This window comes from Sinocyclocheilus rhinocerous, unplaced genomic scaffold (genome assembly GCF_001515625.1).
Source record: "Sinocyclocheilus rhinocerous isolate Xijiao unplaced genomic scaffold, SAMN03320098_v1.1 scaffold1577, whole genome shotgun sequence".
In the NCBI taxonomy this organism is placed as follows: Eukaryota; Metazoa; Chordata; class Actinopteri; order Cypriniformes; family Cyprinidae; genus Sinocyclocheilus; species Sinocyclocheilus rhinocerous.
Window position 1 is genome coordinate 18,345 of NW_015630028.1, and position 13,971 is coordinate 32,315.

The 13,971-nt window shown below is 41.3% G+C and overlaps 1 protein-coding gene across 1 annotated transcript in view; it reads left to right on the plus strand.

Moving 5' to 3' along the window:
• LOC107739791 (uncharacterized) overlaps positions 1 to 10,178 on the plus strand; it is an 11,973-nt gene extending 1,795 nt beyond the window's left edge. Inside the window, exons 2-4 of the mRNA XM_016551992.1 lie at positions 6,832 to 6,964; positions 8,242 to 8,257; positions 9,060 to 10,178. Of these exons, the coding sequence (XP_016407478.1) occupies positions 6,832 to 6,964; positions 8,242 to 8,257; positions 9,060 to 10,178 (1,268 nt within the window). The remainder of the gene's footprint in view (positions 1 to 6,831; positions 6,965 to 8,241; positions 8,258 to 9,059) is intronic.
• Positions 10,179 to 13,971: the final 3,793 nt, after the last annotated feature.

Genomic DNA, 13,971 nt, shown 5'->3' on the forward strand with positions numbered 1-13,971 from the left:
GTGACAGGACAGACAGTGAGTTCAAGAACAGCCTCCATGGCTGTGACAGGGCAGACTATGAGTTCATGAACGGCCTCCTTGGCCATGGCAGGACAGACAGTGAGTTCATGAACGGCCTCCATGGCCGTGACAGGACAGACAGTGAGTTCCAGAACGGCATCCATGGCCGTGACAGGACAGACAGCGAGTTCAAGAACGGCCTCCTTGGACGTAGCAGGACAGGCAGTGAGTTCAAGAACGGCCTCCTTGGCCGTAGCAGGACAGACAGTGAGTTCGTGAACAGCCTCTGTGGCCGTGACAGGGCAGTCAGTGAGTTCGGAAGCGGAGACCGTGGCCGTAACGGCAGACAGTGAGTTCGTGAACGGCCTCCGTGGCCGTGACAAGACAGTCTGTGAGTTCGAGGGCAGCAGAGTGTGGCAGGACTTCTAAGATGGCGGGGCTTGAGAGCGCGGACATCCCCCGGATGCCTGCAGCTCTCACCGACATCAGTGGAAAGTCCATCACGCTAGCTATCAGTCTTTTCAGTCCAAGCCCAAGCTCTGGCGTGGCGGCCATCTTGGCCGGGGACTCAGGTGTGGCGGCCATCTTGGAACGAAGCTCTTCAATGGTGGCTATGTTGGGAGGAATCTCTTGAGGTGCCGGCATGACATGAGCAAGCTCTGGCTTCGCAGACGTGACGTAACAGGCCCTGGGGTAGCAGACATGACGTTAGCAGACATGAAGTGAACAGGTTCTGACTTGGTAGATATGACATGAGTAAACTTTGACTTAACTATCATGATGTGAGCAGGTCCTGGAGTAGCAGGCGTGACGTTAGCAGGCTTTGGCTTGGCAGACATGATGTGAGCAGGCGTTGGCATAGCAGGCATGACGTGAACAGGCTTGACGTGAGCAGACTTTTGGGAAGTGTCATGTTCCTCCTCCATGACACCCACAGTGAAAGCAGATCCACTCAACTGCAGAGCAAAGTCTATATATTGTTCAAGAGTCCAGTGAGGAGTATTGCGTGGCATTAAACTAGATACATTTTTGCTCAAACCATAGCGGAAAATGTCCTTAACGAATGTCTCATTAAAATCCACTTGGTGACAAAGTCCACAAAAGTCCTGAACATAATCTTCAATGGAGCGATTACCTTGACGAAGTTGAACGAGACGATCTGCTGGGTTCATTTTGTTGGTCGTGTATTCTGTAACGAATCATCCACTGAAGGCAAGCGTAGTGAAGAACCCAAAACCCACTCGAAAAATGTCCTTAAGGGCCACATCATTAAAAGCCACCAAATGGCACAGTCCACAAAAGTCCTCCACATAGTCCTCAATGGCCTGATCACCTTGACGAAGGCGGAAAAGACGAACAACTGCTGGGTTCATTATTGGGGTCGTGTATTCTGTAACGATTCATCCACTGAAGGCAAGCGTAGTGAAGACCCCAAGTGCAGTTTATTTACAGGTGATCCAAACATCCAAACACTAATCCAAGACTTGACTTGACATGAACAGACTTGACTAAACATGAACAGACTTGACTTGACATGAACAGACTTGACTTGACATGAACAGGCTTGACGAGGCATAAACAGACTAGACTCACCGACAGCAGGTTACAACATCAATACACGACAAGGCACAATGGGAACATGATGGCTACTTATAGCAGACAAGAGGCTCACATGACAAGAACACACCAATGGGAAACAAGACACATGACTAGGACAACCAATCAGAACATGACACAATGAACAGAGGAACCAATGGAATGAAGACAAGAGGGCAAGGGAAGCATGACACTAACAGCATAAAACAATTACAAAATAAAAGACATGAAAACATGAACATGACAAAACCCAGACACCACATTACAGTTTTTTGGGAGTCTCCTAGGTTTACATGCATGCAAGGTCAAAATACGCTTTAGTTTTCTCAAAATATGCATTTATTATAATCTCATTTTCCAATGATTCATTCAAAGCAGTTCAAAGATTAATTCTCTAAACCCCTCCTTTCTGTGAGCCTGCTCTGCTCTGATTGGTCAGATGGCCCAGTCTGTTGTGATTGGTCTACCGCATACAGCACGTGGCAGATACATCCATTGCCATAGTTCTGTATTTTGAATGCTCGAAAGAAAATATAAACATCTATTATTTATTATACTTGCAGGTTGTGATTCAGTGGAGCCAGCTGGTCCACATAAACTGGGTACTGAGCCATCTTTCAGGAGCAAGTGTTTTGTGAATCCCATGTAGAACTCCCCGAGATTAGAGAAGCAGTCATCAGTAAAATGATGGGAACACAAAAAAGATTGGGGTTGTACTGCTGTGAATTTTAACCACTGATTCTTTGCAGCCTCATCTTTCGGAAGTGAAATAAAATGAATTTACTTTCACAGCATAGGACACTGTTTCTTCTCAACATGAACAAGCTCGAATTACTGACGACTCGTTTAGGCTGGTCAGAGTTGATTCTTACTTTTGGGAGACAATAACTTTATATGATCTGCAAAGTTGTAAAGCTGAAAGTGCAAGATAAATAGAGTTAGAGAGTTAGAGAGCCTAGGTGCAACCCATCTGGGCCCCACATGGGTTTGCTTGGCTGGTTTTATTGTTCTTTTAACTATTTTTGAGCTGACATTGAGTATGTCACTCATTTTGCAAAAAGAATCATGCATTCACTTATGTAGCCTAGCACGATAGACTACTGCAGGTGAGCATTTAGAGATTTATTGATACTGACTTAATTTCATAGGTAGCATCCCTGTAGTGTCTTATTATTCTAATTGACTTTATTGATTAATTGTAATAAGTTGACCTAAAAGATGATGTATACCTTTTGTAAGGTTAGAAAACTAGCCATTATAAAGGTATAAATGCCCCTGGAAACCAGTTTAGGGGAGCAGATATAGCCCTTTAGTGGAAAAATACATTTCTGTCATGGTCTAAAAAACTAACCACTGCACAGAATGTATAGAATATGGTATTTTTGCCTTGTAAGGGCCACCTAATGAAATCCAATAGAATGCATCCTGTATTGTTCTATCTTTTCTTGGTGCTGCTGTGAATAATGCTTAAGTTGCTGCAGTTTAAGTCAGTGGTTCCAGGGTTTACTAATATCTTTCATGAGCCTCATTAATGTTCTTATCCTGGTCAGACAATTTACCAATCATAATGATATCACAGAAAATTTGAGAATAAATCAAGATCCATAATTTATAAGACAGATAAAACATGTAAAGAATTATGCATACTATATAATTTATATTAATCATTGATATTATATATTAATATATTTGAAGATAATCAATACAAAAATGCTCAAAGCTGAATAAAAGTGTAAAAGGTGCATACCTGGCATCAGAAGGATATATAGTGCTGTGTATGGCATACGCTCCACACTGTGGGCTCATCTGGCTACAAAATCACTCAAGCTTTTTACAACTCTTCTGAAGCAATTAGATCAAGATAAATATTATCCAAATGGAGGTGTGAAATAACAATTGGATTTTGCTTTAAATTTGCATTAGGATGTTAGACCTGGGGACTTCACAGCATATGCTGTGTGTGAACAGAAGGTGATTTGGATGGAAACGTTGGAAAAGGGCACACAGTAGGCAAATTATCCCTAAACTCTCAAATCTTTATTACAGTTTAGTCTACTTTTGTGGGAATGAGACCATTGTACCAGTCACACTGAGACATTTTAAATGACACCAAACATGAAAATGAAAATTCCTTGCATTCACACAGAACGTCTCGGTTACATATGGAACCCTCGTTCCCTGATAGAGGGAACGGAAAAGTTATGTCACATATGTCAGTTGTCGATGTAATGCTGAATGTGACTGAATGAAAGGGAACGTTGTATGTTACACATGACCATTCTTAGTGAACTGAGTGGAAAGAAGGATGGGTAAAGGGAGGGAAGTCAGGGAGATGTAACAAATGCAAAGGAAGAAGAGATGAAAAAGGAGTTCCCTATCGAATGGGAACGAGACACTTCGTCCCCTAGAGGAAACTTTGGGGAACACCCTCAGTGTGACCGGTGTCTGAAGTGCATGTGGAAACACGACAATGAACTTCACATTGGCCTATGACGTGCCACTGGTGCGACCATGAGTATATCTGGTTTCTTCCGATCCGGCAGAGAGCATGTTACTCGGTCGGTCTAGCTCCGAGGAGACAGACGTGACAGGAGTCGAGGTGGATGGTACATCACAACCTCCTCTTCGTCACTGTGTATGGGGAACTTTTGGATGTCATGACCCACGTCACCGCCAGGCTGAGCCTGGACTGGTCGGCGGAGACGCAGGAATGCGCTCCCAGCAGTTGTTTGGATGAGAGCTTCCTAGCGGGTCATAAAGGCTTTGATTTAATTTACTGTTAGCTATCGTTTCATTCTGATTCCCCTTTACTACCTCAGTTGAGATGTTGACTTTATTTTGCAACTTCATGTTGTCATTTACAACTTGGAATAGAATATACTTCTTTCTTCTAACTACAATTTTTGTCATGTATTTGGGATCAGTCTCTGATTTCAATTCGTAGTTTTCCCAGTTTGGTGATACAATACTGCGGCTTCCCCGTTGTATTACTATTAAGCTGTGAGATGTGTTGGGGAAGGTGGGATATTCCGCTAATCACGTCCCACTTCTTCAGCTGTTATCTTCTCTATGTTACGATTGTATTATGGGTTTAGAAAGATGGGCAGAATCACTTCTCGCTTTCACACTTCTTATTTTGTGTAAAGGGGACAGGGCAGGTTCCCTCTGTACTGCACATATGACTGTGAGATGTGTTGAGAAGATGGGCAGTAGTGCAGCTCGCATTCCCACTTCTTAATCTGTTGCGCAATAGGACAGGGCGATGCGCCCTCTGTATTACGCCTGAGACTGTGAGATATATGCGAGAAGGGTGGGCTATTCCGCAGTTCGCGTCCCACTTCCTCGGCTGTGATCCTCACAATGTTATGACGGTTTAAAGTAGATGGGCAGTATCGCTTCTCGCTTTCCCACTTCTTATAATTTGCAGTGTGATAGCGCATGGAGGGTTTTCCCTCCGTATTGCGCGCACAGATGTGAGAGGTATGAGCAGATGGTGGCCTATTCCGCGGCTCGCATCCCACTTCCTCAGCTGTGATCCTCACAATATTATGACGGTTTAAAGTAGATGATCAGTATCGCTTCTCGCGTTCCCACTTCTTATAATTTGCCATGTGATAGCGCAGGGAGGGGTTTCCCTCTGTATTGCGTGCACAGATGTGAGAGGTATGCGGAAATGGTGAGCTATTCCGCGGCTCGCGTCCCACTTCGGCTGTGATCCTCAAAATACTAACCTTTAAGAAGAGGGGTAGTATCACCTCTCACGTTCCCACTTTTTAACATTTTGTGCAATGAGGCCGGGAACCTGCATATTGCACTTAGATTGGTGTCCCACTTCGATTCTGACCCTCACAGTGTGATGGCAGTTGCTGGTGTGTTCCTGGGGATGAGGCCTCCTTACAGTTTTTCTGGCTTATGCCTGCCGATAAGGCACTCATCCCTTCAGCATGGCGGTGTGGGTATTCGTTCCCCAAAGTGTCCTCTAGGGGACGCAGTGCGAGTTCCCATTCGATAGGGAACATCTCAGGTTACACATGTAACCATGGTTCCCTGAGAAGGGGAACTAGACACTGCGTCCCCTTGCCATGCTTCAGGCATTCCTGTGCACGTCTCCTTCAGACAAGAAACTGATGATGTGTTCTACGGGTGCCCTTTTATACTCATGGTCGCACCAGTAGCACGTCATAGGCCAATGTCAAGTTCATTGTCGTGTTTCCACATGCACTTCAGACACCGGTCACGCTGAGGGCGTTCCCCAAAGTGTCCTCTAGGGGATGCAGTGTCTCGTTCCCCTTCTCAGTGTAGTGAATTTTGCTTTCGCCAACCTAGGGAGGCGAAATAGTGTAGTGATGGACACTCGCATCACCAATGATGTTATGATATTTCAATCACGTGTCACTTAAAGTGTGGTTATGAGTACATCACATAAGAAAGATTGGTGGGATCTCTAACTTGTAGAACCTCTCTCTGTATCATCAACACAAGGAAGACACAAGTGTAACAAAATAGATTTTATTAACAATAGATAGACAAGAGTAATCAACAACTACTAAATGAATACCGTAAATGAAATAGGAATAAAGTGCATAAGATGCATAAAATGCATAAGATGCATAAAATGCAAGTGATTATGTTGGGTGTTGCAAAGAGCTACGTTATCCAGAAAGATAAACTGTTGCTACTCTGAAAGAAATAAGGTGAGGAAGCGGTGACTTCCTCCACTGGTTGTGCTGGTAGCAATGCAGTGGGGAAAGGAGCAGGAATCCGTTTCAACAGTCTTGAACACGAAGCGCTGTAGGATGCTGATCTCCTGGAGCACCAAAGGGTCCTAAAATCTTGAACACGCAGATGTGGCCCTGGAGTGCTGAAGGTCCTTGCCTGGAACACACAAGCAAAAGTACCTTGAAGTGAAGGTTTGCTCGCCGGAGCTTAACCTTTTTGCAAATGTCTGTCTGTCTTCTGCCTCTCTGGGCTAGAGACTCAGAATTTGGTCGATCCGCTTCATCTCTCTAGGAATGAAGTCTGAACGTGGATTATCTCTTTCCTCGCAGGCTGGAGGCTCAGAACGTGGTCGTATCTGTTGCTGCCTCGAAGCTGGAGACTCAGGACTTGGTATCTGTTATTGCCTCTTCCCTCACGGGCCCGAGGCTCAGAAAGTTGGTGATCTGTTGCAGGCCTTTCCTTGACAGGACTCAGACACAGAACGGAGGTTGATCTGCTATTGTCTCACCCTTGCAGACAGGGGACTCAGAACAGTTGTTTCTGTTGCTGCCTTCCCTGTAACAGGCCGGAGACTCAGTACCAAGGTTTATCTGTTAGTGTCTCACCATTGCAGGCCGGAGACTCAGATCAAGGAGTGTTTTTTGGGAAGGTACCTTTATCCCTTTCCGATGAGGATTCCATCAGAGTGGGGGGACATGGGGTGGCCCACCCTTCTTTCCTCCTGTATAACTTAAACACATTGTTTCCTTTAGATTGGCAAGTTTGAGCGCATTCAGTTTATGCATTCAGCAAATTCATTTTGTGTTGAGCGATGGACCTTGTTGGGAAACCAAATACTACATCGCCGATCTGGAGCCATCTCCATTCATGTCACCCATCCGCGTTTATACAAGGGTCTTCATGTTCCCGTGATCGCAAACGCCTGGCTGGTCAGGTTTGGTGAGGCTTTCTCCAAACTGGCCAAATACAAATGAGACAGCGATAAATGGAAGATGTTAACGAGAAATGTGGCAACGATTGTTATTTCAAAGAGCGCGCATGCAGACGAGGAGTTAATGCACCCGCTTGCTTGGCAGCGGAACATGTCTACAACGGAGGCGACACCGCCGCGTCGCAACAGGTTGAGTCTGTCAGGATATTTCAACTTTGTGTCAGTACCTCATAAAAAAGATGAGGCAGTTTACTGTCGGGGATTTGTTTTGTCATGTCGCGCCGCATCCAGTGTAGCATCACTGATTTTAATGAGATCTATAGTATTTTGTCGTGTCATGCCGCGCTGCTCGCGCCCGGTAGACAGGGTGTAACGCATTTAACTTTCTTATTTAGGCTACTTTCTTGTTTAACTGTATTATTTTTAAATTAATTGATTATAGCATAAAAAAGTGAGCAAATAGCGCTTCCATATAATCACTAAAAAGCTGTCACTCACTTCAATTTATCGCAATCTCACAATGTTCCGTTTATCAGTGAAGTTCTCTAAACTGCGCATATAATATCTTATTTACATCGTATCTACGTGTGGCGTTTAGCATTGAGTTTAATATTAATTATATATCAACACGGCACCACCGGCGGTAGTTGGTCCATTACCAGCTACTGGTAGTTGGTGGTAAAAATCTGCCACCGTCACAGCCCTAGTTACAAACACATTAAGTCCAAACATGATGGTAAAAGATTGAACTGTCATGCATGCATTCATTTGTCCATTAACAGCTGAGTTTGTGTAAGATGTTGCACTACACGTCGCTGTCACTGAGAATACTTATTTCTCTGAATAAGTATGAGATGTGTGTGTTGTAGTTTGCATCAGTTTAAGGTTTGAGAACATAGTTATGAAGGGATTTGGATGGAACTCTGTGATCCCTCTTTGTTTCACCCACTGCTGCAGCATTCAAAGGTCCTAAGGAATTTTTATGGCGGTCACAGGCCAAAACCTGAGGAGGTCTGTTGTTGGGTGAAGGGCAGAAACTGCATTTTGACCAATAGGAAGTCCTGTCCTTCCCGGGCTTTGTACCAAAGGTCTTCTTCTTGGCTTCTAAGAGGTGTCTGTCTGTTGTCTTGGCATCTTTATCTGATGGCGTTGGACAGTTTGCTTATGTTAGTCCACCAAGATCCAATCAAAATGTAGCAAACCTTTGTTCACTATAGTGGTCAGAGAGGGGCCCCGCCATAAACTGGGCCCTGTAATGTTCTGCCCACTACATCAGGGAACCATAGTTACATGGGTAACATGAGACGTTTTTTCACATCTTCACTCAGTGGGTTGTGGAAACAGATGTCTGTTAATACGCTGTGTTTGTATTGTTGGTCTGTCAGTATATCAAAGTATATGAGGTTCTTCCAGCCTTACAGCCCAACTTCACATTGTGAAAAAGAATTTTAAAATTCAAAAATAATTTTCATTATTTGGTGAACTATCCCTTTTATTACAAAATTATACAAAGAAGTGAAATTTAAAAACACGCAAGTTTAATCTGATGTTTAATATTAGATGGGTAAAACAACAAATAAAAAATAAATGTATATATAGCTTTCTGGGCGTTGTTATATAAAAGGACCTTTATTGTCAACAGCGATGTTGGTGAACAATTTGATTATGATTTCAAAACATGAAATATTTATTTTGTAAACATTTTGATGCAACATTTTGATGTGCAAGCAATAGTAGCATAATAAGTCATACATAATACAGCATTATACATAACTATCTTTATTATTTTTATGTTTTATGCTTCACATTACAGGACAAAAATGACGAACTCATCAAGAAGAGCACCTTAATTGAAGACAGAAAACCTGCTCGATACCATCTGACACTGATTACACATGATTTGGATCAATCTAAACCATATAGGAAAATGACCTTTGGGGAGAGAGACTCAAAGAAACCCCATAAAACCCTTCTGATGGTTGGAGAAACAGGAACAGGAAAAACAACCCTGATCAATGCTATAGTCAACTACATGTTGGGTGTAAAGAGAGAAGACAAGGTTTGGTTTGAGATCACAGATAATCAGAGTAACTGGAAAGATCACAGCTCGACAGCCATCATCACTGTCTATGGTGTTTATGACCAAAAGATTCCAGATGACTTAACAATCATTGACACACCAGGATATGGAAATACCCATGGTATCACCTTTGACAAAGAAATTGCCATGAATTTGCTTCGCTTATATGAAGATGGCCTCCATGAAATAGATGCAGTGTGTTTAGTTATTGACGCATCTCAAACTCGACTCTCTGACAGACAAATCTACATATTTGATGCTGTTCAGTCCTTATTTGGAAGAGATATTGCTGAAAACATGGTGTTGCTTTTCACACACTCATCTGGAGCTCCACCTAAAAATGTCCTGATGACCATCGAAGAGGCTAAAGTAAAATGTGCAGTAAATGACAAGATGAAGCCAGTATATTTCCTGTTTGACAATTGTCAATCAATGCCCTTTGATGAAAAATATGAAACAATCCAGGAGCAATCATGGAAACTCAGTCATGTTGGAATAATGAGCTTTTTCAAGTTTCTTGAAAACATAAAACCAAAACAATTGAAGATGACTCGAGATGTTTTGCAGAAACGGAAGCATCTGGAAGCAAATGTCTCCCAAATGGAGCAAGAAAATCTTTCAGAATCAGAGAAAATAATGAGGGTGAATGAAGCTTTTCACTGTGTGGAAACTCTGGAGATGATCGCACTCAACACTGATTCTTTGCTCACACTTCTGCACATTGATTCTCTGATTGAGAATTTGAAGGAAATGAATCAGCCTGAAAAGGTAAAAACTCTGGAAGACATTAAGAAGAGAGCAGGAGAAGAAAATACTGGAGCACTGGGATACATAAAAGGATTTTTGAAATAATAATAAAAATAGAAATATAAAAATGGAGACAAGGGAGACTGTTCCTCTTCAAATAATTGTAGAAATGTGCTAAAACATTTTCAAAAAATAAAACAAATGTAGGGTATCAGACCGACAATTTAAGATTCAATCAAGAACATTGTTGAAACACGAGGAGCCGAATTCCACAGAAAGGCCCAAGACACAGGATGTTCGTAAATCAGATCCTGGCGCCACAAGCCTGAAGCAAGTCCACCAACTAGCAGCTTTGAGTAGCTCACAGCATTTAAACAAAAGAACACTTACTGACAATTCCAAGGAGATTGTCAATTTTGGGGCAAGTAATCAAGATTAATGGTCAAACACCATCAAATCATGCTTTTTAGTCATAGCTTGCTTGCTTGTTTTTTTAGTCATGTCTTTAGGTTCAATTCATCGCTTTTAGCTTTTTACGTCTAGCTTTTAGTTTTTCGCTTTTAGTCATGTGCTTTCAAGTCATCAATTTTAGCCATGTGGCTTTTTAGTCATAGCTTTGAGCTATGCTTTTTAGTCATTGTGCCTTTTTAGCTCTTTAGCTTTTTTGGTCATGGCTTCTAGCCGGGCTTTTCAGGCATCGCTTTTTCCGACCTCGAGTGCCGTCTAAAACTTCAACCAGCCCACGCCCAACCACTGGCTTCCCAAGACTGAACTTCCAGCCAATCAGCAACTGCGGGAATCCCCCTTTTCTGCAAGGACGACAACAAAGGGAACCCCTGTACACAGGCAACACAAGTACCTCCAGATTCTAGCTGAACTGGTGCATTTAATATAATTTTCTTAAACTGCCGATCTTGTTACTGTGCTATTTAATAGTGTTTTCACTATATTTTGGATATAAATATCCATTGCAGAGTTGATGTTATACGGCTCGTTCAATCAATCGCTGACCGTCTCAGTGCTCAGCCGTAAAACAGTGATTCTGTCCAAATTCCCTTTAAAATCTTAAATGATTCCCTTTGAGCTAAATTGACCTGTTTCCCTTACAACAAATAATAAAACATGTGGACATAAATTATTTTGTAATATTACACAGACAGATGTAAAACACAGAACAATACAGTGAAGCGAACATTGTCTGCATTTGTTTTTTTCTTATCCCCACGTTTAACCCCACTGAATTAAGTAAATCCAGACCAAAACTAAAACATTACATAACCTCCCCCCACTCATAAAGACCTCAGGAGGATTGACAAGAAACTGTTTTATCTATAATAATACTATATGAGATAAATGTAATTGTTACGTCCCTCATCAATCAATTGTGGTTCGTCTAGAGATATTGTTAGACATAACATACAAGATTTAGGTGTGTGCGTATCAAGGTGGGAAGAACTGCACAAGGGAAGAAACGGCAACAAAATCAATAATTGTCACAGTGTTTATTTTCTTTTAGAGTGCTTGAGAAAGAGTGAAGTAGTAAAGTAAATATTTACAATATGTACAATCAATGAATGAGCCAGTCGGGAACAAGTTGGAGGAGAGGAAGGAGCGAGAGAGATGCTTAAATCAAAAACTAAACAAAACAAAAACTCCCAATAACTGAGGTTAACCAAACTAAACTATCAACAGAAAATGTAGAAACGAACATCTTCAGCATACGAGACGCCATCGCTCACTACTCTGACTAATCAAACAAAAACATACAAAATTAGCACCTCTCGCTCTAGCCTGGTGTGTCTAATACAGTATGGAATTCTACATGATGTAAATGTATGTCGCGACATGCTTACCTTACTCACAACCTCTTCAAACAGTCTGCACAACTCTCATCAGTGACTAAAGAGAAGTTTCACAAACAGACACCTCATCGGGTAACATCAAACATGTGCAGAGCGCACATCAAAGTCATAATCAACAACAAGCAAAACACTGATACTACTGCAAAACAACAGAACCGTAACTCCAACAAGCAGGGCTAAACCATCATCGCATTTACGGCGCTGAAGAATAACAAAATAGTTATAAATAAAAAAATTCTAATAGAAACAAATTCTTAATGAACACTGTCAAACATCACCAGTGGATAAAGTTACAGAGGGTGGCAGCATCTCTAGAAATCTGCGTATGAACATTTTTACGAACAAATCATTCTTCACCGGAAAAAAAAATAGTACTAAAATGTACTTTAAGTCACGAAATAAAACGAGCAACTGAAACCACACATACACAAAACACTCTGGGTGGCCTTAAAATCATGTTAAGATGAAAATTATATTTCATCTTAGCACAATTATAATTATATATCATACATAATGTATATACAGTTAAGGTAAAAATTTTATTTAATCTTAAATGTATTTTATCATATGTGAAAGAGGATGAAAAGCTGCATTATATCTTGAGCTGCAAGGTTTCTCTGCAGACTCTCAGAGTGGTCTTCTCACAAGAGAGAACCGTCCTCACAGAGCCGTATCATCACCCAGCCCAGACTAATCGCCATTAAAGTTAGAGTGGATTTTAAACTGCAATTGGTGGCGCGATCACAGATCTTGCGTCAGCAGAGTGGCAGACAGATCCTCCAATGAACTTCACATCTGAAACAGACAAAGCATAGATACAGACGCACTCATATAGCAACATATACATAAGCAAGCTTACATAGCGCAGCGTACGTAACAGTAATAATTTATGAAATGTATATAATACAGTATGTATTCAAATGAGAGAAAAAAGAAAGGGGGAAAAAAACAATTATACATACAGAAGTATACGTGCATGCATACACACACAGCCATGCTGTGCTGTACATAAATGTAAACATTCACACACTGAACAAACTCAATCAGAATCTAGTGAGGTCAAAGAGTGAAAGAACTTTAGAATGGGGTTCCAAATTTTGTAGAATTTAACAGTTGTACAGTGTACTTTTAGTTTTTCTAGAGAAAGGAATGACATGAGATCTGTTAACCAAGAGGCAGTTGCGGGTGGAGTTGGACAATTCCAAACTTCCAGTGTAGCAAAATGCATCTTCTAGCAACCAGGGAGGCAAATGCAATAACATCTGCTTGTTGTTTCGAAAGAGTAGAAGAAAAAACAGACACACCAAAGATAGCAACCATAGGACATGGAGGGAGAGAAATGTGTAACACCCTTGAAAGAAAATCAAAAAAGGAAGCCCAGTATGAGGCCAATTTAGGGCAACTGAAAAATGTATGAACATGGTCAGCTGGAGAAAAGTAGCATCTGATACAAGAGTCATATGTTTCTGGGAACAATTTATGGAGTCTAGTTTTGGTAAAGTGGGTTCGGTGCAAAACTTTTAACTGAATCAGACTTAACCGGGCACAAGCAGAAGTAGAATTAACTCATTAATTAATTAACAAGAGCCTCAGACCAGAGCTCTTCAGAAAAGCTGAGCTCTAACTCTTTCTCCCATGTTGACTTCAAACATAAGAGAGATGAAGATCTAGATGAAAGCAACATGAGATAGATAGAAGAGATAAGGTTACCATCTATAGGGGCTGACAATCATCCATTTATAATTTTAATATAAAGTGCACCTCACATCTCTTTGAATGGGAAGGCATCAAATTCTCCAAAGCTGTTCATCAATCTTACAATTACATTTCATATTTGAAATCACAAATGAAATCTGACAACAACTTTCTCATTATTTTGTTTCTTATGCTCAAATAGCATTAAAAAGAGTATTTTTCAGGCTAGACCAGCTACTGCGCATGTGCAAACCTAAGCTAGACAAGTGTATAATCTAATTAAAAGGCATAAATATATATATTTTTTTACATTATTACAACTACATACTGAGTGAGTGATA